Below are 27,358 nucleotides of genomic sequence, written 5' to 3'. Positions count from 1 at the left end.
CAACTCCCTCACTCCAAGTGACCTACACTGTTCTGACGCTGAGGGGTTTTATGTCCTTCGGGAGACCTAAGTGGAAAAGTACTTTCAGTGTCCTCACAATCCTAACTGGGGGCTTTATTATTCACTTATGCAAGCTATCTCTGGGAGAGGCAAGAGCTGGGAGAAATGAACTTCTCAGGAGGAGGCTCCAGGAATCCAGGATGAATCTGCTAAATTATTGCCAGTGAGGGTGGTTCAGCCACCAGTCATTCTGGAAGAGTAGTTCCAAGTGTGTTTGGGCCACACTGTTGGAATATATATTCAAAAGGTGACTACTTTTAAAACACTTATTAGACATCAATTCTGGCATATTCAAACAAAATCTTATTTTACACTGATATCTTCACATGTGAAAACACTTTTGAAGGTCATCAATGCTATCAAAAGTTAAGGAAGTAGGGGTGGCTAGGTGGTGCAGTGAATAGAGCACCAGCCCTGGAGTCAGGAGGACCCAAGTTCAAATCTGGCCTCAAGACACTTGACACACTTACTAGCCCTGTGACTTTGGGCAAGTCTCATTTGGTAGAGAAGTCACCAAGGCCAGAGAGTGTTTGGTGACCTTTGTCTGCTTGGACCTTACCTGGAATAAGTTTCCCTATAAAGTCAATCTATGAGTGCCACTTGGTAAAACATTTTGATCCTACAGCCTGTCCTCCCATTACTCATATTACAATATAACCATTACTCACATGTTAGGCTGGCGAATAACATCTGAAGTGGACATGGTTATTATATAGCACCTGCTGCCTCCAATGCAGACTCCTAGAAGGGAGCAGGGGGTGCTGCTTTACAAATCCTGGTAGGGCTGCTGTACTAAAGCATCATCCAATTTGCCTTCAAAGCCCTGAAATTCTTGCTAGGATCTAATAATGACTCATGAATGAGGGGACCAGAGGCCCTTCGCTAAGGAATATCCTGTCCATGTTCCCTACTCCAGCAAAGCAAACCTCTTTTTTGCTTTAGCTTTACCTTTTGTCTTCTGTTCCACAAAATATCCTCTGACACCTTTCCAGACTAACTTCTGGTTTCCCTTATAATTCCCAAGACTTTATCTACATCCCCAAAACACTGAGGACACTAAGCTGATACTTCCTTGTTTATTCTACAACTAATACAGAATTTAATTAGTATGTGTATCTATCCAGTTGTTTCCCTTTTATGGATAGTTGTATTAAGTATTTTGTTCTCAGTTTATATGCTGCTCAAGGGCTAGCTTTTAAACTGGCAGTGTAGAACACCTTCTACAGCACCATTCATATGTTTGATATTTATTTTAATTCACTATTACGCCCTCATTATGGTATTCTGAAACTGGTAGTATCCCATGTTACAAGTGGATATGGCTGATAAGGTTAACTTGAGTTTGCACAAAACTCAGGTTAAAACCTGTACCTACCGCAAAGTCCCCATTCCACTAATACTCCAAATAACCACCTGAGACCAACTTACCACCAGAAAATTTAAACAAACTAGAAGAAAAATACTGGGGTTTCTGAGCCAGAAGTAAAGATAGTGTGGTGTGTTACAGAATAATACATTTGGAATTAGAGCCAACAAGTATTTATTAAGCACCTGCTCCATGCCAAGTGTTATGAGCTCTGAGAATACAAAGAACAGCAAAAAATAAAGGCAGTCTGACAGAGAACACATGCAAACAACTATGTACAAACAAGATATATACAAGATAAATTGGAAGTAATTTCTAAGGGAAGGAAGGCACTAATATTAAGGAAAGTGGGCAAAGGCTTCTTACAGGTGGGATTTTAGCTGAGATTTGAATGAAATCAGAGGAAAGGGGAGGCAAAGATGAGGAGGGAGAAAATTCTAGGTGTAGAGGCCAATGAAAATGCACAGAATAGGGGTACGGGTGTGTTACATGCAAAGACCTGCCAGGAGGCCAGTCATGAGATCACAAAGTACATGGGGTAAGTAGTGGGTAGGAGGTAAAGGGTAGAGTAAGGTATAAGACTGGAAAGGGAGAGAGAGAGAGAGAGAGAGAGAGAGAGAGAGAGAGAGAGAGAGAGAGAGAGAGAGAGAGAGAGAGAGAGAGAGAGAGAGAGAGAGAGAGAGAGAGAGAGAGGGAGGGAGAGAGGGAGAGAGAGAGCGCATGAGCTTTAGGAAGATCAATTTGATAGCTGTATGGAGAGAAGGGTGAGGGAGATCAACAAATAGGCTATTGCAAGAATCTAGGTATGACCTGATGAGGGCCTGCATTGGAGTAATAGCAGTGTTAGAGAAAAGAAAGGAGAAATGTTGCAAAGGTAGGAATCTACAAGACTTGGCAACTGATTGGATATGGGGGTGAGAGTGCTGTGTTAAGGACAACTCTTAGGTTGTAAGCCTAGGTGACTGGGAAGATGGCAGTGCTCTCAATAGTAATAAAGAATTTAGGAAGAGGGGAGGGTTTTAGAGAAAAGATAATGAGTTCAGTTTTAGATAAGCTGAGTTTAAGAAGACTGAAACATTCAGTTCATGATACCCAATAGAGGACTGGAGATATAAGGCTGGAGGTAAGAAGAGAGGTTAGGGCTGGATGAAAAGACTGGAGAATCATCTACATTGAGACAAGTGAATCTATGGGAGCAGATGAAATTATAAATGAAAAACATAGTGCAAGAGGGCCTAGGACAGAGTCTTGAGGATTATCCTGATTAGTGAGTGTGAACTGGATGAAGATTCAGCAAAGGAGGGTCAGATAGGTAGGAGAACCAGCAGAGGTTTATGGAAACCTAGAGAAGAGATTTTCAATAAGAGGTTGGTCAACAGTGTCAAAGTTTGCATAAGTCAAGAAAGATGAGGGTTTTTAAAAGGCCATTAGATCTGGCAATTAAGAGATCATCTGGGGAATGGCTGAACAAATTATGGCATGTGGATATGAAGGAATATTATTGTGCTGTAACAAATAATGAAGGAAATGGATTCAGAAAAGCCTGAAAAGACTTATATGAACTGATACAGAGTGAGCAGAACCTAGAAAACAATTTATACAGTAATGCAATATTTTAAAGATAATCGACTCTGAAAGACTTAGTAACTCTGATCAATTCCAAAAGGACTCATTATGAACCATACTATCTATCCACTTCCAGAAAGAGAAGTGACAGATTCAGAGCACAGAGTGAAGTGAACTTTTTCTTTCCTTGGAACATGGCTAATGTGGAATCTCTATACGTGTTTGTAATGGGTCTCATTTTTCCTGCTTTCTTAATGGATGGGGGAGGGAGAGAATTTGGAACTGAAAAACAAAACTAAATTAAAAAATAAAATGCAAAAAAAAATTTGAAATTTTGTAGATAGTAGTTTCAGTTGAATGATGAGGCTGGAAAGCCAACTGCAGAGTTTAGAAGAGAGCAGGAAAGGAAATGGAGGCACTTCTTGAGTTTAGCCACAAAAGGGAGATCTAGGAAGCCAGCCAGCAGGGATGAACAAATTAAGTGAGGGTTTTCTGAGGATGAGAAAGACAATGAGCATGTCTGTGGGTAGTAGGGAAGTAGCCAGTAGAAAGAGTGAAGATAAGTGAAAAAGTGGGCAATCTGCTGAAGAAGATAACATGGAATGGGATCACTTGTACAAAGGGTTTGCCCTGGCAGGAAGGGCCACTTTTTTTTTTTTTTGGAGGGGGGAATGCAGGGTAAATGGGGATAAGTGACTTGCCTGAGGTCACATGGCTAGTGTGTTAAGTGTGTGAGACTGGATTTGAATTAAGGTCCTCCTGACTTCGGGACCAGTGCTCTATTCACTGCACCACCTACCCACACCAAGGGCCACTTTTTGATGTGAGACAAGGGTGGAAAAATAGCAAAAGGCATCTGATTGTGAGATCGGAGGAGAGGACTCTTGGCACAGAATTTCAATGTTTTCAGTGAAATAGGAGTGGAGGTGGTGGCCATGGTGCCATGGGAGTCTCAATGAGGGTATAAAGAGGTTTGGAGAAACTGTTTTGGTGAGTGGGATAGTGAATCAATTAGGGAGGTGTAAATGAATTGCCTTGAGGCAGAAAGGCCCTGGTTGAAATTTAGTAACATAAATTCATAGTGGGCCCAGTTCAAATCATAGAACCTAAGTCCAAATCTTAGTTTTGCCACTTAAAATCTATGCGATTTTAAGCAAGTCACTTCACACCTTCCTGAGCCTCAGGGTTTTTGTCTATAAAATAAGGGGGTCAGATTAGATGATTTCTGAAGTCTCTTCCAGCTTTAAATCCCCAAAGAGAATCACCAACAGTAAGTTGATTATAACTGACCCAATTATAATGACAATTATAATTTATTATAATTGACTTGAGCACTTCTATACTTTGACCTTGCACTTACCTGATGCTGTATTCAGAGCATCTTCCACTTATTATCTGATTTAATAATATCTATATCCCAAAGTTATTGTGAAGACAAAATAAGAATATTAAACTACTCTGAAAATGAGAAACCTTATGCAGAATCACATAATTCTATCTGGCCTTCAGAATCTTGTCCCATGCCATCATTTTACAGATGAAACAGAGAGCCAGAAAGGTGGTGATTTATACAGTCACACAGCTGTTCACTAGCAGCATATATAATCTTGACCTACAGTTTTCTGATCCCCACTATAATCACTAAATCAGTATTCAGGGAATGTTATATAGTCAGTTTTGGCATTATGGCAGATACAAAAGAGTTGGAAAGCCAAGTCCTTGTTCTGGGGGAACTTAGACTGCTGGTATTCCATTTTCTAGACTTTATCAGTAGCAGGTTCCCCACTGTCTCCCCTGGGGTAGGAGGAGGAACAGACCTGTGATTTCATGTGCAGAGAACTTCTCACAAGGAATCTCCCTCTCCTAAAGCATATTGACAGCTCATCTATAATGTAGTCTTAGAGAGTTGCCTGATATACACAGAAGTCATGACTTGCCCAGTCACACAATCAATACCTGTCAAAGGCAGGACTTGAACCTAGAACTTCCTGACCCCAAAGATCCTTCTGTACTTACTACTCTATACTCCCCACTGGTTGGTTTGTTTTTAAATCAAAAATAAAAACTCGAAGCATGAAACTTTATCAAAACTCCTATGACTTTATTTGAACTGCTTACTCAACAGTCACTCAGAGCACCCTGGTCCCATTTTTGGTATGCCCCTCTGCTTTTGGCTGGGCACAGATGTTTTCCCCACTTCATGTTTGCATTCTCTGATGGGAAGTTGTTTTCTCTTTTTGTATTCATGAATCTATCTATGTTTGGGAGATTCCTTTTAAAACCTTTGCAGCTGACATACACTGTGACGTGAAGTATATTTTGATTTATTTCTGTCCACTGAAAGAAAAACTAGAGTACAGAGTAGCGTTTGTGAAGGGACAGTTTGAAGGGGTACACATTGCTCTGAGAACACTTTTTACCCTTGCTCATGAAACATAATTCTCATGTTCAGGTCACAAAAACTGCTAAGACAAAAAATGCTCCTTGCACGAGACACCTATGAGCCAAACAGGCTGCTCTAATCTAGAAATGTGCTCCTGCCTGGGATGGAGCTGAAGAAGAGTGAAGATTAAGCTTTACAGGCAACCCACCAGAACCCAGAGGAGAGCAGGGAATATCTCCCACTAGTCTTTGAAGGAGTCGCTCGCTTATTCATTCCTTTAAGGTCATCCTCAAGTACTGCAGACAGACTTCTGCAGTGACTTTTACTGATTCAGACAGTCTTCTCTTTCTGCAGAGGGGGTATGAGCAGAAACCCTTGAGCTATCTTTATGTTATATGAAGTAAGTGGGAGTGAAAGCCTAAATCTCCTAATAACTGAGGTTCTAAGGATTCCTTTTATTAAACAGAACAAAATCTTCAATGATGATAAGTCATGGAAATTCCTGCTGTTACCCCAGGGCCCACAATAAGGTACATCTAATATTGAGTCAATAGTGAAGGATAATGACCATTTTTCTTGCTATGTAACAAACTAATTTACAGGCTGATCATTTACCGTTGTTCACCAATTTGCATGTAGATTAACTGTCATCCCACAAGAGACAATGAGAATACCCAGCAAAGAGTGAGTGTGTTTATTCTGATCCCCTTAATAAACCAACTGAATTAATAAGTGATATAAGCCACCACTTGGCAACTGACAATTACAATGGTTGAAAATGGTCAAGGAGAGAGATGACATCTGTGTAGAGGCATGGATTTTTAACTGAAAGGGAGGGTGCAATGGTGAATAGTAGGGACGGGTTAGTATATTTGTTAAAGTTCTCTGCCACAAATGAAGACTGCTGAGAGAATCCAGGTGAAACATGGTTGACTGGATCTAGGGCCTGTGGTTGGGGATCATCTCTTTTGCCTATGAGGGCTTATGACCTTTCTATCTTAAAGCACCTTTTCAAACTCCAGTCTGACAGCTTGGTCCTTGTGAGGGAATGAAGCATCAGTGTAGAAATTGCCCCCCAGACACTTTTCTACTTATAAGGTTAGTCTTTTTGTTTACCTAGCATTTTGATTATCCACATTCTGACCTTCAAAAACAAACAATTAAAAAAAAATTACTGGCCTGGGGTTCTCTTCACTAGTTAGAGAGTAGGAAAGTAGATGAGATGATCATGAATCCATGTTAAACTCCCAGTTTGTGTCAGTACTAAGAGGGCCTGACACCTGCTGTCCCATTGTGGCTTCTTCCTAGATAATCTGTACATTCTTTTTCATTCAGTATGCTGACTATGCCTCACTGAATCACAATATCTTAGATCTGGAAGGTCATCTAACAATTTTACAGATAAAGAGGCTGAGACAGAGGTGATTGCCTAAAGTGACAAGCTACTTAATGGCAGATCCCAGATGTCCTAAGCTCTTGTCCAATGCTCTTCCTACCATATATTGCATTACCTTCCTGTTCAAAATGCTCAGTATCACAACTGGTCAAGGAAAATACCTTTCCTCAGCCAGGCCACAGGCAGTTGTGCCATCTGGGTAAGAGTTAAGGTTAAAATGTGAGGGAAAGACATGCTCTTCTCACTCAAACCACCAAGTAAAGGTCTTGTCATTGAACGACATGGACCCATGTACTCTCTGGGAGCAGAGTACTAACCTATCTTCCACAGGTTCTTAATTCTTAAGAAAGTACATACAGCTCTAATAGATGTGGGTCCAGCTTCAGGCAGAAGTCTCTCCACCTTGACTCTGCTGTCCTATTCAAATCTGCCTACATAAGAGGCTGAAAAATAATTAAATAGGTTTTTGGCAAGAAGGAAAATATACTGTCCAAGAACCCCATTCTGCATTTCTATAGAGCTCTTACTTCAGCTCTTACTTGCTCCTCATATCAGCTGTCTCAGGTGAACTAGACAGGGACTGTTCTTATTTTACAGAAAGACAAATTAGGGTCCAGAGAAGGAATTAATTGGCCCAAGTTCAGTAAGGAATAAAACCAGGTGCCTCAGTTACTCTAGATGACTGGGGACCCATACACAATAGCTAATGACTTTGTGCACACAATAGCCAGTAGCCCTGAGAGCATGATATGGATGGGACAGATAGGCTGTTTATGTACAAGGAAGGGTTAGTTACCAGCTAGGGAGGAAGCTTCTTGATCTTACCACTTTCCCAGAGTAGGGTCAACTGGGGGTGAACATACACTTCCTCTAATGGTCTGAGCCACATTACCAAAATGGCTTAGTGAAACAAACAGTGAGAGTCTTTGCTAGTTTGAAAGCCGTGAGTTGTAATCTTTTCTGCTATCTATAGTCACAAATGTCCAAAATATCAGAAAGAGAAAAGCCAGCTTATTATTTCTGTAAAGACATTGAAAAATGTACACATTTGATGTACTCACATTTAAAGTTGATGGCCTAGTCACAAATCTTAGGCTATGCACTTAGAGACATGGCCTGTCATTTACTCCAATGTATCCTGTTTTTCAGATTTTAGGGTCAGGGACTGTGTGTAGGTTGAGAATGCTAATATCCAGAAATTTAAATTTCGGTAAAATCCTGAATACTACAGAGGGAAGACTGTAAACCAAGCCAGTGAAAAGTTCAAAACCAACCAATTCTCCTTAAGGAGACTCCCAACCTACAAAACTCAGATTTCTTATCCTGGACTGATTCAATAGTTAAAGAAAATCACATTGATTAAATCCAAGAAATCTTAGAGCAGGCCAAGTCTTGAGTTGACATGGATGAAGAAAAGGAATCTCCATCATGCTGGGTCTATTTCAGGGAAGGTCAACAAGAGTATGAGTAGATGGGGTTAAGCTGGAACCAGGAGGAGAGAGCACCAGGCCCCATTTGGCAGCTCAGTGCCCAGCTCTCCCCTCTAACAATCACCTGACCCACCCAGGGGTTAAGGAGAAGCTTCAATGTCCTATCAACCCCATAGTACAGGAAAAGTATCAAGTTTTAGAGGTTTTCCCATGCCACCTTCCCCTCCCCCGGACTTCAACCTACAAATAACTTGGATTATCTGCCAGTGATTTACCAATTTCTTGCTTTCGGCCTCTTTGCAACAATATCGCCTCTTCAGCTCATGTAATTTCTTCATAAGGACAGGGTGGGTGGATTCTTTTCAAGCTCCTCCAAATTTCACAATGTATCTTCATTATTTGCAATATTGTGAAGTTCCAAACAACCAGGTATGTCCCTAGTTAAATGCTGATGCCAAAATGCACTGAAGAGACAGTTTAAAATGATCTTGGGCTCCCTGTCTTTGGGATTCTCCACTTACTGGATAAACAAAGATGAAGGACTTACAAAACGCCCCCTCCACCCCCCTCTCCATACCAGTGGTTGGTTTCTAGGCCATCAGCTCCAATCCCTAAGCCTGAGGGCTCAAGCCCTGGTAGGAGGAGGCCAGGGGGGTCTGGTGGCTGCCCTGGTACATCTCCATCACCACTGCAACTTCCATCCTGGCCTGCTCGCAAATGGTCCTTAAGCGTCTGTTTGTAGCGGAAGCTCTTGCCACAGCAGGGACAGGGGTAAGGCCTCTCACCTGTATGGATGCGCTGGTGCTTCATCAGGTGGTGCTTACGAATAAAGCTCTTGCCGCAGTGGGCGCAATGGAAGGGACGCTCGCCTGTGTGCAGCCGCTGGTGATTCAGCAGGTGCTCCTTACGCATGAAGCTCTTGCCACAGTCGCCACACTGGTAGGGCCGCTCACCCGTGTGGATCATTTGGTGACGGATCAGTGCTGAGTGGCCATTGAAGTCGATGCCACACTGGGGGCAGGAGAAGGGGCGCTCCTGGGCATGGCCCCGCTGGTGGAGCAGAAGACTAATCTTTAGACTGAAGCTCCGACCACACTGAGCACAGCGAAACGGCCGCTCTCCAGAGTGGCCACGTCGATGGCTGGTGAGCCGAGACTGGTCAGCAAAACGCTTGGGACACTCTGGACATGGAAAGGGCCGTTCACCACTGTGGACCCGCAAGTGGTAGGTAAGTCGAGAGGGGTGCACAAAGCTCTTGGAGCAATGTGGGCAGGTGTGGGCCCGCTCAGTTGTGTGCACACGGGCGTGATTGCTGAGGTTGGCCTGTTGGGCAAAGCGCTTAGGACACTGGGCACATGCAAAGGGACGCTCACCAGCATGACTACTCTGGTGGTCCATCAGCATTTCCTTCTGGTTAAAATTCTTGCCACAACGACGACACGGGAAAAGTTGCTGTTGCTCCCCTGACTGGGGTGGAAGGGGAAGGCTACCCAGCTGGGTGAAACTAGCCTGTCCCCCAAGGGGGTCAATGGTGTTATTAAGTGGCGGTCCAGAGGGTAGTACAGGTGGAGGATGCTGGCTCTTGAAAGCTGCATCCTGGAAAGCATCTTTTGCCACTGCTGATGGATTGACAGAAGTAACCTGGGCATCTGAACACAAAGGGCCTCCAGCAAGCCCTTCAGCTTTGATGGCAAGCTCATCATCTGAAAGAGAGGACTAGGGCTGTTATACAATACAGAAACTGCTCTGTTAGCAATTCTCACCACAAAGTAGTAGCTACATTCTACCTGGTTTTCACAAATTGCTCTGTGCTTTTATTCACTGTGATTGTATAGGGAAGTGATTAGTTCAAAGGTACAGAAACAGTTCAGTGAAGTTCTGAGGTGAGAATCCAGGAATCTAAGGTGTCATCTCTGCCTTATGATATTCCCTGGTTTGAGATAGGGGATGGGAAAAAGCAAAGTTTTTAAATTAAATTTTCCTAAGACATTGCTTTCATCATGTCACTTCCCTGCTCCACAACTTTCTCTCATTCCCTCTTGCCTAATGATCCAGCCTCATCCCACCATCCTCATCTGCTCTTCTAACTCTGCCCCAGCATAAATCTTTTGCTCTAATAGGGCTGCTCTCCTTTCTTCACTCCCCTGCTCCCTCCAAACCCCTATAATGAACCTCATTCACCTGCATGGTCTTCCTAGTGATAATTTTGCTTTTGGGTTTTTTTTTGTCTCCTGTCAAGGCTAAGTTTCTCTGCTACACAACACAGAAGGCAGGGGGCCGTGTCACTCACCAGCATAGGTGCCTTTGTAAATGTCACTTTCTTCAGGGTCCTGTGGACCATCTACCTGGGGGTCATCTTCTTGTTTGATCCAGGAGAGAATGTCTGATGTGGAAATGCCTGGCTCTGTTTGTGGGAAAAGAGAAGCAGAGTATTTTGTTTTGTTTTGAGTTTCTACTAGGGAATGGAACAGAATCTCGAACCAAAAACTGGAATTAAACATGTTAATTTAATTTCAACCATCCCAAATATTCATTTGTAACTAAGCAGTAAACAAAACTCTTGCTAAATCAATCATAGTTTCTGCACTGGAAATGTCCTAAAGTGATTCAACAATGTATCCTCTATTTCTACTGAACTTTAATCTTTAAATCATTTTTATCTTAATTCTCTTTTCCTCTCACAATAGTCCCATAATGTGAAAAAACAAAGTCTCTTAATATAACATAACAAATATAATTTATTAAGTGTAAAGCACTATGCTATGTACTACAGATATAAAAACAAAAAATTATACATTCCCAGGCCTTTAGAAACTTATACTATACTAGGGAAAGACACATAAACAAGTAAGTATGACATAGGATAGAATATGATAAAGAAAAAGGAAAGATAAACACAAAGTATTACAAGAAAATTAAAGAACAGAGAGATCGCTTTCCAGTGGGTAAAGTTGAGGATGATGGTGAAGAGGAGATGGGAATCATCAAAGGCTTCATGGAGGAGGTATCACCTCAGCTAGGCACTAAAGAAGAAGAAGGAATTCTATAAGCAGAGATGGACATCAAGGGAATTCTAAGCATAAGGGATGGCCTACATGGATGAAGAGAAGCAGGAAAGAACAAGGGAAGATTAGGGAACACATTTGCCTTAGCTAGAATATATAGTCTGTGAAGGGAGTCAATGTGAAACAAGGCTGGGAAAGCATGCTGTGATCGGATTGTAGAGGGCTTTAAATGCCAGGCTAAGTAAGAAGTTTGTATGTGATGCAAGATACAACACAGAATCCCTGTTAGTTTTTGGGTAAGAGAATAGTGTAATCATATCTATGCATTAGAATGATTCATTTGGTTGTGAAGGACACGTTGGAAAGGTAGGACCTGCAGGTGATTATTATAACTGTCAATGTTAGTGGTGATGAGGATCTATACTAGAGTAGTGGCGGTAGGAATGAAGAGGAGAGGTTCAAAATAAGACATTAGTAAGGAAGAACTGAAAAGGTCACTTGGTTGGATATAGGGGTTGGGGAAGAGGGAAGTTACAGAAGACCGTAGTCAAGTATAGGATCTATAAATACTTTCACATTATACATTAGTCAGGTTATAAAGATCGACTGTATCAGATGGAATGAAAAATGGTAAAGAGGACATTAAACCAAACAAGAAAAGGAAAAAGATCAGGTATTTTGCTTCCATCTGGATATAAACTCAGTTCTTTCTAGTTCTTTCTCTGGATGCACACATTTCTCTCCATCATGAGTCTTTTGGGATTGACTTATATCACTGCATTGCTGAGAAGAGCCCAGTCTATCAAAGTTGGTCATCACACATACGTTGTGTCTGTGATTGTGTACAAATTTCTCCTGGTTCTACTATTCTCACTCAGCATCAGTTTGTATAAACCTCTCCAGGTAAATATGAAGTCCATCTGCTCCTCGTTTCTTATAGCACGATAGTATTCCATAACATGCACATACCACAACTTGTTCAGCCATTCCCCAATTGATGGGCACCCCCTTAATTTCCAATTCTTTGCCACCACAAAAAGAGCTGCTATAAACATTTTTGTACATACGGGTCTTTCTCCCACTTCTATGATCTCTTTGGGATATAACCCTAGGAGTGGTATTGCTGGATCAAAGGATATGAAATTATTTATAGCCCTTTGGGCATAATTCCAGATTGCCCTCCAGAAAGGCTGGATCAGTTCACAACTGCACCAGCAATGCATTAGTGTTCCAGTTTGCCCACATCCTCTCCAGCATTTGTCATTTTCCTGTTTTGTCATCTTAGCCAATCAGACTGGTGAGATGTGCATTTCTCTAATCAATAGTGATTTAGAGCATTTCTTCATGTGCTTATAGATATCTTTAATTTCTTTGTCTGAAAATTGCCTGTTCATATCCTTTGACCATTTATCAACTGGGGAATGACTTGTATTCTTGTAAACTATTCCTTGTTTTCCAAGACTGCTTACAGTATCAACCTTTGTACCTAGATCATGCACCCATTTAGACTTGATTTTGGTATATGGTGTTAGATAATGGTCTATGCCCAGTTTCTGCCATACTATATTCCAGTTTTCCCAGCAGTTTTTGTCAAATAGTGAGTTCTTATTCCAAAAACTGGGGTCTTGGGGTTTATCAAACAATAGATTACTATAGTCGTCGACTTCTGAATCTCATGTGCCTAATCTATTTCATTGATCCACTCCTATATTCCTCAGCCAGTACCAAGTAGTTTTGATGACTGCTGCTTTATAATACAGATTGAAATCTGGTATAGCTAGTCCACCTTCCCTAGCATTTCTTTTCATTAATTCCCTTGATATTCTGGACCATTTATTCTTCCAAATGAATTTTGTTACTATTTTTTCTAGCTCTATAAAGTAGTTTTTTTGGTAAATTAATTGGTATGGCATTAAATATATAATTTAATTTAGGTAAAATTGTCATTTTTATTATATTAGCTCAGCCCAGGCACAAGCAATTGATATTTTTCCAATTAGTTAGATCTGACTTTATTTGTGTGAAAAGTGTTTTGTAGTTGTGGTCATATAGGTCCTGGGTTTGTTTTGGCAGGTAGATTCCCAAATATTTTATAATGTCTACAGTAACTTTAAATGGGATTTCTCTTTCTATCTCTAGCTGTTCAATTTCATTGGAAATATATAGGTAAGCCGAGCATTTATGTGGGTTTATTTTATATCCTGCAACTTTGCCAAATTTATTTATTGTCTCAAGTAGTTTTTTACTTGATTCTCTAGGATTCTCTAAGTATATCATCATATCATCTGCAAAGAGTGATAGCTTGGTCTCTTCTTTGCCTAATTTGATTCCTTTGATTTCTTTTTCTTCTCTAATTGCTACTGCTAACATTTCTAGTACCAGATTGAATAAGAGGGGTGATAGTGGACACCCTTGTTTCACCCCTGATCTTATGGGAAATGCTTCTAGCTTATCCCCATTACATATAATACTTGCTGATGGCTTTAAATAGATGCTACCTATTATTTTAAGGAAGGCTCCATTTATTCCTATACTTTCTAATGTTTTTAATTCCCAATTGCATTTTAATCTGGTTCCAAAGCTCAGTGGTATAGAGGACAGAAAATGTCTTCATAGTCAAGATGACCTGGGTTGAAGTGTCATCCCTGACCCAAAATGGTTGTGTGACCCAGAGAAATTTCCTTTTAAATAAAAAGCTTAACTTTTTTTGTTTTTTTCTTAAACACATTTTTATTATCTTTCATTTTTATACTGTCTAAATTTCCCCTTGTATCCCTCTCCTTCCTTCTTCCCCTCTCCCTTGCAGTCATCCCATATAACAAAGCTCCATACGTGGGGACCTCTTCTCCCATTTTTTCCCTTCCTTGAGGCCAAGCTTGTTCTTTGAAATTTTGCAACATTCCTTTTCTTTTAATATAAATTTTATATATAATATATACGTAGATACATTTTTACACTACCAAAATTTCCTCTTGGTATTCCTCCCATTCCCAGAGAGCAATTTTATATAATAAATAATATTTTTTGTTATTTTTTGCTTTTTGGAGGAGAGAAGGCAGGGAAATTGGGGTTAAGTGACTTGCCCAAGGTCACACAGGTAGTAAGCCTTAAGTGTCTGAGGCCGGATTTGAACTCAGGTCCTCCTGACTTCAGGTCTGGTGCTCTATTCACTGTGCCACCTAGCTGCCCCAATAAATAATATTTTAAAGAAAAAAATTTAAAAATGGGAAAAACAGTAAGTGATCAACATTTAGAAAAAGTATGAAAATTCGTGCAATGTACCATACTTATGGACTTCCCACTCCATAAAGGAATAGAGTGAGGGTGTCTTCCAATATCTCTTCTTTAGAGACATGCTTGTTTTTGTAATTTTACAACTTTAATTTCTGATTGTTTTATGGTTTTATTTAATTTACATTGTTGTTGTTAGTGTGTGTGTATGTTGCTTTTTGAGACTCAGCTTGCTTCCCTTTCAGTTCATGTAAGTCTCTCCATATTCCTCTGTATTCATTATATTCATCATTTAATAGCAATACTCCGTTATATTTATATACTAAAATTTGTTTAGCCATTCCCCAATTGATGGGCATCTACTTTGCTTCTTTTTGCTTTTTACTACAACAAAAAATGTTGCTATAAATATTTTGGTGTATAACCTCCTTGGAGTATGCATAGCAGTAGAATCTCAGGTTCAAAGGTAGGAAGTTTTTAGCCACTTTTTTTTTTTTGCATAATTTCAAAATGCTTTGTAGAACGTTCGTGCTAATCCACACCTATACAACAATGAATCCTGACCAAGGTCTTTAACTAAAATCTCTCTTCCATGAAATTTTCTAAACAATAGATGGAGCTTATCTGCACTGGTAAAGGAAGTTCTTCAATGGGAGCTCCCCACCTGATGAAATCAAAGGTCTGGTTAAAAAAAAAAGTGACAAATATGTTTAAAGTAGAAGAAGGGGCTATTACATGTGGAGATATTGAAGATGAGAGTCAATGACAGATGGACCAAAATCTCATAGTAGACAAAAGGAATGGGTTCAAAGGCATGAATGAAAGGAGTTAGTTTTGTTGAAGAAGAGTAAGCCATGACCCTCTGAGATTAGAGGAGAGGAAAAAGATGGGTCAGAGAGGTCAAAATGCCCAGAATTACCCTGCTTTACTCTGTTCAAGGTAAATTCCTAAGGAATTTCTAGTTCTATAAAGTCTTCTGCTGACTTCTAGTCCACTGGAAATGTGGTATAGTAGAAAGAGCTCTGAACATGGAGCCAACAGACCTGGACTAGAATCTTGGTTCTGCTTGGGTGACCACTTCCCCCTTTGGCTCTCAGCTTCCTAATCTGCTATATAAGGGGTTGTACTGGATAACCTTAACAATCCCATCTATCGGGGCAAGCTCTGAGCCCCTCAGTATAGCTCATCCTTCAAAGCTTCTCAGGTAGGTTCTATCTTTGCTCTTATCATCAACAGTACTCTTTTATCAAATACCTTTTTAGAAGCACAAACCCATCAAATTTTCTTTGTCCAAAGGAAAGAGAAAGTTGAGTAAAACTGAAGCCCAACAGGCTATTCTGTGGAAGGGATTAGTCTGAAAAGAACGCAGGTTTGCTGTAACAAAGAGAGGCAAGAAGACAGGAAGAAGAAAGAGACAGGGGAATGGAAGAAAATGAAGAGGAGAAAAAGAAAGAAAGGAGATTAAATGAGACAAGAGATAGATAAAACACTGTGAAAACCTAAGGGATTAATTAACATTGCTAACTTTCCTCAATCAGTAAAGTGAGAACCTCAGAGTTAGGAGAACACAATGAGATTCTGTTAATAGTTCTTCTTGCCTTGGTGTCAACCATGACCCCTCACTCTCACTTACCCACATATCATTTCCACCTCTAAAATATCTCTTGAATTTATTTCCTTCTCTCTATTTAATAAAGCCATAACCCTAGTTTAGGTCCTCATCACTTGCCTAGGCTATCAAATAGCCTCCACAATTGATCTTGGCCTCAAATTTCTCCCCATTCAGATTCATTTTTCATGAAAGTGCTAACGTCATTGTCCTAAAGCATAGATCTAACCATGTCACAACTTACTCAATAAATTCCAGGAACTCCTCATTACTTCTAGGATCAAATATGAAATCCTACAGCATTTAAAGCCATTCAAAATCTGGACCTCACTTACCTTTCCAGCCAGCCTTACAGTACAACAGCAGCTTCCCTCCCCACCCCCTGCCCCCGCCACTCCTCTTCCCCACCATGACACAATATTCTAATCAAACTGGTCTTTTTACTATTTGTCATGGATGACATATAATCACCTGTTTCTAAACCTGGAATGTATGTATTCCTCACTTCTTCCTCTTAGAATTCCTCTTTTCCTTCAAGGGTCAACTCAGTCATCATCTTCTAAATGATGCTAACAGCTGCTAACACCTCTTCTTGCCACCAAATTGTCTTTTACTTATTCTGCATACATGTTGACTCTTCTAGTTATATTATAAGCTCCACAAGGACAGAGATTGTTTCACTTTTCTATTTGTGTTTCCAGGACCTCCTCAAGTATCTGGCACATAGTAGGTATAATGCCCATTGATAAATTAAAGATAGAGCAGCTTTGTAACTAAAGTCGGTGACAAAGCTGAAATTAGAAGTCATTGATCTTTGACTGCTAGGCTGTCATCAAACCCTGGGAGTGCAGGACAGCCGGGGGGAGTGAAAAGGTGTGATGGGATCTTTTCCACTCACCATCGCCAGGTTCTGCAGTCATCTCACTCTCATCCGGTCTTGCCTGGTTCTCTGTATTCTGTTCTGACTCTGGTTGAGTTTGGGACAAAACTTCAGGTTGTGTCATGGCATAATCTAGAGAACAAACAGGAGAGAAAAGAAAGTAAAAGTTCATGGGGATGCAGATGGCATTAATTCTCACCAGTCTTAAGCTGAGGGCATACAGGTCCATGGAGCTAGGGTCTCCTTATACAGTTCCTATCCCTCCTACACCTATAAAGTAACCAGTTCTTTTCTAAAACCCATCCTACCTTCACTGGGTGGGGGTAAGTGGCAGCAGTAGCTCCTGGAGAGAACAGTGTCCAGGACAACCACTGCAGCTGGCACATTTATCCCATGCACAGCTTCAAATTTAACCTTTATTCCCAGACCATGCTCCTAACTTCTGACATTAAGGATGGAGGGATACACCAAGGTAACCATTGCTTTTATAGTGACTCTATATTCATGGGAGGAAAAGGTACATTTTCAGGCCTAGAATCCAAAAGGAGTGAGGATGAAAAGTTGGGAATGGGGCAATGAACAAAACTGCTGAGTTCGCTTGAAGCTGTGGACCACTCATCTGACAAGAAGCCAGTTCAGCCTCACCCATTGAGATGAGAGACTCATAGTTGCCCTTCATTATGTTCTTGTAAAGTTCCTTCTGCCATTCTTCTAACTTCTCCCATTCTGGGGTAGAAAAGTAGATGGAAACATCATCAAATGTCACTGGCACCTGCAATCAAAAGCATGTGGGCATCAGTTCTTCCCTCTACTATTTCATTTACTTTAAACTTTTGTTAAGAGATTACTATAGGGGCAGCTAGGTGTCACAGTGAATAGAACACAGCCCTGGAGTCAAGAGGACCTGAGTTAAAATCCAGCCTCAGACACTTGACACACTTAATAGCTCTGTGACCTTGGGCAAGTCACTTAACCCCAACTGCCTTGCCTTCCTCCCTCAAAAAAAAAAAAAGGGAAAAAAAGAGACTACTATGTGCTGTGCTAGCTGCTGAGGGGTGACATAAATTTATTTCTTTAGTTTTTAGTTTTCAACATTCATTTCCACAAGATGTTGAGTTAACAAATTTTTTCCCTGTCTCTTGCCTACTCCCACCCCAAGACAGCAAGCATACTGAATACCCCTTCCCCCAATCTGTTCTCTCCTATGTCCTCTCCCATCCCCTCCTTACTTTCTTGTAGGGTAAGATGGATTTCTATACCCCATTGCCTGTATGTCTTATTTCCTGGTTGCATGTAAAAAAACGATTTTTAACATTTGTTTTTAAAACTTTGAGTTCCAGATTCTTTCCCTTCTTCCCTCCTCACCTACCCCCACGGGGAAGACAAGCAATTCAATATAGGTTGTGCATGTGTACTTATGCAAAACATTTCCATAGTAGTTATACTGTGAAAGACTATATTTCTCTCCATCCTATCCCACCCTCCATTTATTCTATTTTCTCCTTTGACTCTGACCCTTTTCAAAAGTGTGTGCTTCTAACTAACCTCTCCCCCAGTCTGTCCTCCCTTCTATCATGCCCCCTCTTATCCCCTTCCCCCCCCCTACTTTCCTGTAGGGTAAGATACTTAATTGAGTGTGTATGTTATTCCCTCTTTAAGCCAAATCCAATGAGAGCAAGGTTGACTCATTCTAAGGGGTGCCATAAAAGAAGGTAAGATAGCACTCCTATATTTCTGAAGCTTACAAGTGAATTGGTGAAATAAGACTTAACTGCATATAATATAGCCATATGTATGATTTAGGTGTCAAAATGAACAATACAGGTAAATACTAAACAAGCAGGGATCAAAGTGAATTGAGTGGTCAGGGAAAGAATTCATGACTGAACTAATCTTGAGGGCTGGATGGGAGAAGTAACTGTGGGCAGGGAGAGATGGGGTGATGTTTCATCATTGGTCCTATCACTGCTGATCACAGTTTTGAACACAGTTAAGTCTTTCAAAGTTGTTTTTTTCTTTCTCTTTGGCTCTGCTTACACATTCATATTAAACATTTTCTCATTAGTCATGAAGTAAAGAAAAATTAGAACTAATGGGAGGAACTGTGAGAAAGAAGAAACAAAACAACAAAAGAAAAGGGGGGCAAATAATAAGCTTCCATCTGCATTCAGACCCCAAAGTTCTTTCTCTGAATGTTGGACAGCATTTTCCATCGTGAGTCTTTTGGAGTTGGTCTTAGATCCCTGCATTGCTGAGAACAGCTAAGTCTATGAAAGTCAATCATCATACAATGTGGCTATTACTGTGTACAGTGTTCTCCTGGTTCTGCTCATTTCACTCAGCATCAGTTCATTATAAGTCTTTCCAGTTTTTTCTGAAGTCTGCCTGCTCATCATTTCTTATAGCACAATAGTATTCCATTATATCCACGTACCACAACTTGTTCACCCTTTCCCCAACTGATGGACAACCCCCCAATTTCCAATTCTTGGCCACCACAAAAAGAGCTGCTATAAATACTTTTGTACATGTGGGTCCTTTTCCCATTTTTATGATCTCTTTGTGATACAGACCTAGAAATGATATTGCTGGGTCAAAGGGTATGCACAGTTTTATAGCCCTTTGTGCATAGCTCCAAATTGCTCTCAAAATGGTTGGATCAGTTAACAACTCCACCAACAATGCATTAGTGCTCCAATTTTCCTACATCTCCAACATTTATCATTTTCCTTTTTTGTCATATTAGTCAATCTGAGAGGTATGATGTGGTGCTTCAGAGTTGTTTTGGTCTGCATTTCTCTAATCAATAGTGATTTAGAGAATTTTTTCTATGACTACAGATAGCTTTAATTTCTTCATCTGAAAAGTGCCTGTTCATATCCTTTGACCATTCATCAATTGGGGAATGATTTGTATTTTTATAAATTTGACAGTTGTTTTTCTTTATAATATTATTGTCCTTGTATAAATTAGTCTCCTGGTTCTGCTCACTTCACTTTTTGTCAGTTCATACTACACAGGATCCTCTGAAATCACACACTTTGTGTGTATATTCAACCTTCCTTTCTCCATTTCAGATAAAATTAAGTTTATCAAGTAAGATAATATTTGTAAAGTGCTTGGCACAAAGCAGATGCTATCATAAGTACCCCTTCCCTTTCTTTTCCTTCATTCAGTGCCCATTCTTACCATCCTTCCCTCCCCGCCCCCTGTGTTTATATATCCTTTTTCACACACACACTTCAATTATGAGAAATCATGCTACTTTTTTATCTGTGTTTTTGTTAATGACAAGTAATAACCATGTGTGTTTCAAACTAGAAGGTAGGGCAAAAGAACTAAATGGAGACCTTTTTTACTCTCTGGCTTATTACGGAGAATAACTTGTTACCCTAAAGATGCAGAAGTACTTCAAGAAGAAAACAAAGAGGAAAGAGAAGAGGAAGCAGCAAAAAACCTACTAGGAGTTTGGAAGAATATGCACGCAGTGAAAATTCAATCCAGCGTTAATTTACCAGAGTTAAAGTGCTGTGCTAGGTTTTATAGATCTAAAGACAGCAACTGAACAGATCCTGTACTCAAGAAACTCACATTTCAACTGAGGGAATACCACATAAACAAAATTAAATACCAAGTATATTCACAGCAATTTCAAGAGGGAGAGAACAACCACTGGAGGTTTCTGAAAGACCTCCTAGAGGGGCTGGTCCCTCAGCTGGGTTTTGGAGGAGCCTCAGGAATCTGAGAGGTAGAGTTGAGAAGGGACAACAATCCAGATGTGGAAGAACCATTTGGTCAATAGCAAATAGAGGGAGACTGACTACCGTTTGTAGAGAATAGTGGTGGAAGGGCAGTTTGATTAAAAAAGACTGGGTGAAGGGAAATAATATGAACTACAGCTACAAAAAAAAAAAAAACCTGGGAACTAGATTATATAGTAGTATAAGCCTGAGGAGGGTAGAACTGGATGCTTAGAAGAAATACCCAAACCTCTAAAGAAGTCTAAAGAATGATGAAAATACAGATTCCATCAGAAGATGGGGAGCTTTTGCTGGTTCGATGAGTTCACGTGGTTGTCTGTTGATAGGCAATGAGGAAGTCATGTGTTTTCTTGTCTTCCCATATCTTTGATATGACAGAAGGGCTGCTTACTAAGACCTATCAAACCTAATCACCAAAAATACCTACCTCTGGTTAATCAATTGGGGATCAATGAAATCCACAAAAGGAACTTACAAAGTATTGTTAGGACTTACAAACTTCTGAGCAAAGAAATGAAGAACTTAGCACAGTGATTAAAGGTAAACATTTCAGAAATGAAAGGAAGATTGGCGAAGTGAACAACTGGCAAAGATGATGCTGTCCAAGTACAGGGTCAGATTTCTGGACCACAGCTTAAGATGTAGAGATGCCTGGCTCTTGGTCAAAGAGGGAATGCATCTAATGCCAGACAATAAAAATCTGTTCAAGAAGGCTTTTAAGTAGAAAATGGGGAGAAAAGAGAAAATTTTTCATATAGAACTATTATACCAGAAGCAGAGTTGCATGTATAAAATAGGAAAAATATCAGTGAAAATTATCCACAATTTATAGGAGATAACATCTTAATAAAACTCAGGGCTCTGAATGTTTATATAAAAATTCACAAAGTATGGGATAATAAAGTATACTAAAAATCTTAATGCAATATATATTAATTTTTAATATAAACTCAACATCAACAAAAATAAACAAAAAATAAGGTGATATATATTACCCAAAAACCATTCCCAGAAGGCAGAAACAAATGAAAAAATAAGCAAAAAAGTGCTTTTGTTTTTATTCCCTTTGCAGGTATACCTGAAGTTTTGGCACATTTAGTCATTTTCCTTCCATCTGTCTCTGTCTTTTTTTTTTTTTGCCTTTTGGAGGGTAATTGGGGTTAAGTAACTTGCCCAAGGTTACACAGCTAGTATTTTTTGTGTGGGTGTTAAGTGTCTGAGGTCGGAACCAAACTCCTGACTCTGGGGCTGGTGCTTTACTCATTGCGCCTCCTACCCACCCAGTAGAAATGATTTCTATTTGCTTTTTTTTTGGAGGGCAATTGGGGTTAAGTGACTGTAATGGGAATGCAAATTTGGAAGATCTTCCCTGCCCCTAGGTCAAAGTGCACCTGAAGCCTGGGATGGGAGGCTTGTTTTTCAGTAGATACTTCTTGATTGGCCAGTGGGTCGATAAGGTTGTTACATTCTCTGAGCCAGGAGAAGGCTATATAAACCCTGATGTGTAGCTTTGTTTTGGGGGCTCACTTTGAGAAGTGTTCTGTGATTTGATCTGGATTCTGGGAAGCCGTTGTCCAGAGCTGCCCCCCCCCCCTTTGAAAAACCCAGATATTGAAACCCAGATGTTGATTGGGTATGGATGTAATGGTTGGACAGTTTGAAATCTGTCTACTTGATCTGTTTCTGTCTTGATAATTCTGCCTGTATGCTTTGAAGTTCGGGGTGCTGACCTTTTTCCCCTGAACAAGGTAAACGATATATGTCTGACTGATTAAAGTAAGCTTGTTAACCCATTTTGAGTTGCTTTCCTTTATCAAAGCAGATCCAAGAACCTGTGGTAGCAGCAAACCCTGAGGACGTGCTTGGGGTGCTTGCCGCTACAGTGACTTGCCCAAGGTCACACGGCTAGTTTTTGTGTTAAGTGTCTGAGGCTGGATTTGAACTCGCGTCCTCCTGACTCCAGGGCCAGTGCTTTATTCACTGTGCCACCTAGCCACCAACTCTGTCTTTTTTAATGTAATAGAAGACTGGTTCAATGGGGGCCCAGTTCTTAGTGAATTTACAGTAGTCCTTGCTTGCCATCAATCCAACACAGGAAGGCTTGGTAAAGCCTTCTTCCAGACAAGGGTAACTGATGGGATGGTGCTGTGTCATGATGAGCTTTCAAACTCTCATCAGAGCTAGAACTGACGATAGAGCAGGAATCAAGTTCACATACAAAAGGACAGAGAAGGGGGGGAGAGATTATTTTTTCCTGGTCATAGGTAAAAGAGTACCTGGGGATGGAAAAGAACAGGTCTATCATCTTATGAACTCCAAAAGATCAAAAGAGTTTTATCAGATGTTCCTTCCACAAATAGAGCTGGTAGCAAAGGATCATTGAAGCCAGAAGCTGCAGTAGTTGAGTTCAGTGATAGACTAACCCCAGGGATTGACATGCATGACCCAAACCAGCAGTGGACTCACCTGACAAGACAGACATTGAGTCTTACAAGGAGCTAGCTCAGCTTAGTAAGAGAGTGACTCATACATTTTAACAACTCTCAAAAATGAAATTAGTGGGTACTCCATGATGAGAGAAGACTCCCAGGGCAAGGAGGTAGCCCTCAGTCACATGTGTTCCCTGCATGAGGTAGGGAACTTTGTGCTCTAAGTTTGAGTCCATTCTTCCAAGAAACCAAGGGTGTACAGAGAAAGAGTGTGTCTCTGGTTTGGATGAGGGTGAGTTTTTGTAACTTCTGTCCTTGCTATACTTTTTTTACTAAATAATCCCTTTGAAAAAGCTCACTGATATAAACTGGATAGTCAAAATTGGGGGGAGTATTTTGGAGGCTCTATAGAGCAACAGAAGTTGCAAATACTTAGGATAACCCCTAGAACCCCAAAGGGAGAGACCAAATTCACAAACTGGAGAGAAGCATGTCAGAGAGTATTTGCATGTGGATCAGTGAAAGGAGGAAAAAAAGTAATATGATAGATTAGTCAGCAAGAAGAAAGAAATGGGTAATATAACTTTGGAAACATTTAAAATCTAGTGTGTAGAGATGATACAGCAATGACTGGACACCTGCTGGATCTCTCGCTGCCAAATCAGAGCAGCTGATAAGTTCCTGAGCTGCTTTAACAGTCATTTCATATTAAAGATATAGGAAATAGAAAGAGGAACTTCCATTCTAGAGGAACTAATTGGCAGCAAAGTAAATGTAACAACAACTTTAAGAGGAAGCAAATTACTTCATCTTTAAGTCTGAGATAGGGAAGGGAAAGCTGGGTATGGTCCAAATTACACCCTGGATTTAGGAAGCATGGATTTCAAAAAATTCAGGGAAAATAAAGGAGAAGAATAAAGTTAGACAACATCCTAGGAATGCAAAAGAGTAGAACCGCTCTATAGAAATAATGTATCAAATGCTAAACTTCCAAACAAAGCTAAAGCTGGAAATGCTTTGTAGTATAGCTTAAGATCAAATACTAATAAACCTCATTCCTTCCCATTCCTTTTTTCTTTTTAAAATTATTACCCTTGAAATTGTTGACCTTTTGTTCTATCTGAATTTCAATGTAAAATAAGTTAGGCAGAATAATGTCGTTTTTATTATACTGTTTTAATGTACCCATGAGCAATTAATATTTCTCTAACGATTTAGGTCTTTATTTCTGCAAATTGTTTTCAGATGGCTATTATTTACTATGCTAAAGAAAGGTCCATTTATTTCTAGCCTTTCTTTTTTTTTTTTTTAATAGAAATGGGTGTTGGATTTTATCAAAAGCCTTTTCAGCATCTATTGATATGGTGGTTTAAAAAAATTTATATAATTAATTTTATTTCATTTACAGTCTTCCTTATGCTGAACCAACTCTCCATTGCTGGTATAAATCCAACCTAATAATTTTGTGTAATTTTTCTAATGTGTTGTTGTATTTGCTAATAATTTCTGTGTCAAAGTTCAATAGCTTTCTTTCTCTGCTTTGTCTTTCCCTGGTTTAATTATCAAGATTATATTTGTTTTAGAGTAAGAGACTGGAAGGGTGCCTTCTGTTACTATTATTGAAAGCAGTACATATAATATGGGAATAATTATTCTTTGAATGTTTGATAGAATTAATTATATTCATCTGCTCTTAAAGTTTTCTTTAGGAGTCTATGGCTTGTTTAATATCTTTTTGTGATACTGGCTTATATAGTCTATTTCTTTTATTAATCCGAATATTTTATATTTTTAAGTATTTATCCATTTCTTCTAAGTTATTAATTTTATTAGCACCTGAGTAAAATAGTTGTCTATTTTCTTCATTTTCTCAATTGTTGTAAATTCTCCATTTTAATTTTTTATATAAATAATGTTTTCCTCTTTTTTAAAAAATTAGACTGCTTATTTTATTAGTTAAAAAAAAAGACCCAGTTCTTAGTCTTAGTTTTAGTTATCAGCTTAATGGCTTTTATGTTCTCAGTTTTATTAATATCTTCTTTAATATTCAGAATTTCTACTCTGTTGCTAGGCAAATTAATCCCAAGAGTCAAGAGTACTGAAAGAAGTAGAGGATATGACTGCTGAGTTGCTGTAGGTAACTGCTGGAAAAAAAAAAAGACAAATGGAAAACATGAGAGGTCCTAAAAAACTGGCAATAAACGAAAATGGCATTAAAAAAAAAAGAATTAGGCAGACTCTTCAAATTATAAAGGTCAGTGACTTTGATTTCAGCTCCGGGAAAAATTCTTGAACATATATTAAGGGCATGATTTTTAAGTATATAGTAAAGGGAGAGTATTCATGAAGAGTCAGTATGTTCATCAGGAACAGGTCATACCAGGCTAACCATTCTTTTTTTTTTTTTTAAAGCAATCGAGGTTAAGTAGCTTGCTCAAGGTTACACAGCCAGTTATTTCTGGGTGTGGTGCAAAGTATCTGAGGCCGGATTTGATTCCCCAGGTCATCCTGACACTGGGGCCGGTGCTCTTACTCACTGTGCTACCTGGCCACCCCAAAATTCCTTTTTTTTTTCTTCGCTTTTTTTGGAGAGGGGAAGGTAGGGCAGCTGGGGTTAAGTGACTTGCCCAAGGTCACATGGCTAATTTTTGTGTTAAAGTGTCTGAGGCTGGATTTGAACTCAGGTCCTCCTGACTCCAGGGTCAGTGCTCTATTCACTGCACCACCTAGCCAACCCAGGCTAACCATTCTTTCTTTAATTTGACAATGACATAGTTCCTAGACTGGCAAGGTAAGTCATGGGAATGTATAGACATAATATATTTGGATTTCAGTAAGACATTTGATCAAAATCTCTCACAAAAACCTGGTGAAAAAAAAAACAAAAAGATTTAGACCAAATGACAGTATAATTAGGAAGATTCACAACTGGATGAACCGAATAACCATGCCCAAAGTGTAGTAAATAATGGAACATGGTCACCATGGATTGAAGCCTCTAAAGGTGTGTCCCATGGATCTCTCCTTGGGGTTGTACTGCCAAAAACATTTTTTTATCAACAATCTGAATGCAGAGATGACATCCTTATAAAATATATTACATCAAGTTGAAAGGAATAACCAACATTGATTAACAGCATAAAGTCCCAAAAATATTTCAACTAGGCAAAATGGTAGGTGGAATCTAATAACATGGAATTTAAATAAGGATAAATGTAAAGTTCTACATTTGTGTTAAAAAAAAAAGTTGCACAAGTGTAGGAAACAGAGCAATGGCTTGACAAGAATTCATGTGAAAAAGACCTAGGGATTTAAATCAGTTGCAATCTCAATATGAGTCAACAGTGTGATGTGTGTATCAGCCGAAAAGTTAATAGTATCTTAAGCTACATCGAGTATAATGCATAGAAGGATAGAGGTTGTTGCTGCCTTGGGCAGATCACATCTGAAATAATGCTTGGTTCTGGGCACCACACTTTAAGAAAGACTGTATCAGAGACAGTGGAAAAGGAAAAGAGTTCTGGATTTGGAGTCAAATTTGAACCTAAAACCCATCTTTTCCACTTAAAACCTGTGTGACCTTGTGCAAGTCACTTCACCTCTGGTCCTCATCTGTAAAATAAAGGGGCCGGAACAGATGACTCCTAAGGGCTCTTCTAGTTGTGTGACTCCAGGCAAATTTAACCTTTCTCAGTCTCAGCTGCCTCATCTATAAAATGGGAATGAATAATAGTAGTACCTATCCCACAGGGTTGTTGTGAGAACTAAAGGATATAAGTAAAGGACTTTGCTAACATTAGAATTATATAAATGCTAGCTAACTCATCATCATCAACTACCTTCACTAGTTCTGGCTGCTCCTTCTCTTATGTCCCTGGTGCACTCCTTGCCCCACACTCCCAATTCTTTCTCTGTATTTTTGCTCGGCAAATACTCTTCCTTGGAGGCTTATTCCATTAGTCTACACCACCAGGTCCAGATCCTTAATGCTGTTGTCCCAGTAACTTCTTTCTTAAGGAGCTCAGTACTTAGCTCAGAGTCTGCCTCTCTAGCTGTGCCTTGCTTTCATAATCTAACAATTCCAATATACATGTTTTTATGTCCCTTTGAACACTTTGGTCTTTAAGTTCATCAAGTTCTTCAACTCCAATGACATCTATATTTATTAAATTTTACTGTTTTTCAATAACAAGCATTTATTTTTCTCTCCCTCCCATTCTCACTTAAAAGAAAAACAAAACC

At 39.6% G+C, this 27,358-nt stretch overlaps 1 protein-coding gene across 1 annotated transcript in view; it reads right to left on the bottom strand.

Moving 5' to 3' along the window:
• Positions 1–5,070: 5,070 nt before the first annotated feature.
• Positions 5,071–27,358, bottom strand: part of ZNF398 (zinc finger protein 398) — a 37,142-nt gene continuing 14,854 nt past the window's right edge. The window contains exons 3-6 of the mRNA XM_069083045.1: positions 17,572–17,698; positions 16,945–17,058; positions 10,492–10,605; positions 5,071–9,904 (exon numbers count right to left, since the gene is read on the bottom strand). Of these exons, the coding sequence (XP_068939146.1) occupies positions 8,745–9,904; positions 10,492–10,605; positions 16,945–17,058; positions 17,572–17,698 (1,515 nt within the window). The 3' untranslated portion in view covers positions 5,071–8,744. The remainder of the gene's footprint in view (positions 9,905–10,491; positions 10,606–16,944; positions 17,059–17,571; positions 17,699–27,358) is intronic.

This window comes from Petaurus breviceps, unplaced genomic scaffold (genome assembly GCF_028583685.1).
Source record: "Petaurus breviceps papuanus isolate PSGF00001 unplaced genomic scaffold, PetGlider_PUasm1.0 115, whole genome shotgun sequence".
Lineage (NCBI taxonomy): Eukaryota > Metazoa > Chordata > Mammalia > Diprotodontia > Petauridae > Petaurus > Petaurus breviceps.
Note: the sequence above shows the minus strand (reverse complement) of the source record. Positions and strands in the feature narration are given on the sequence as shown.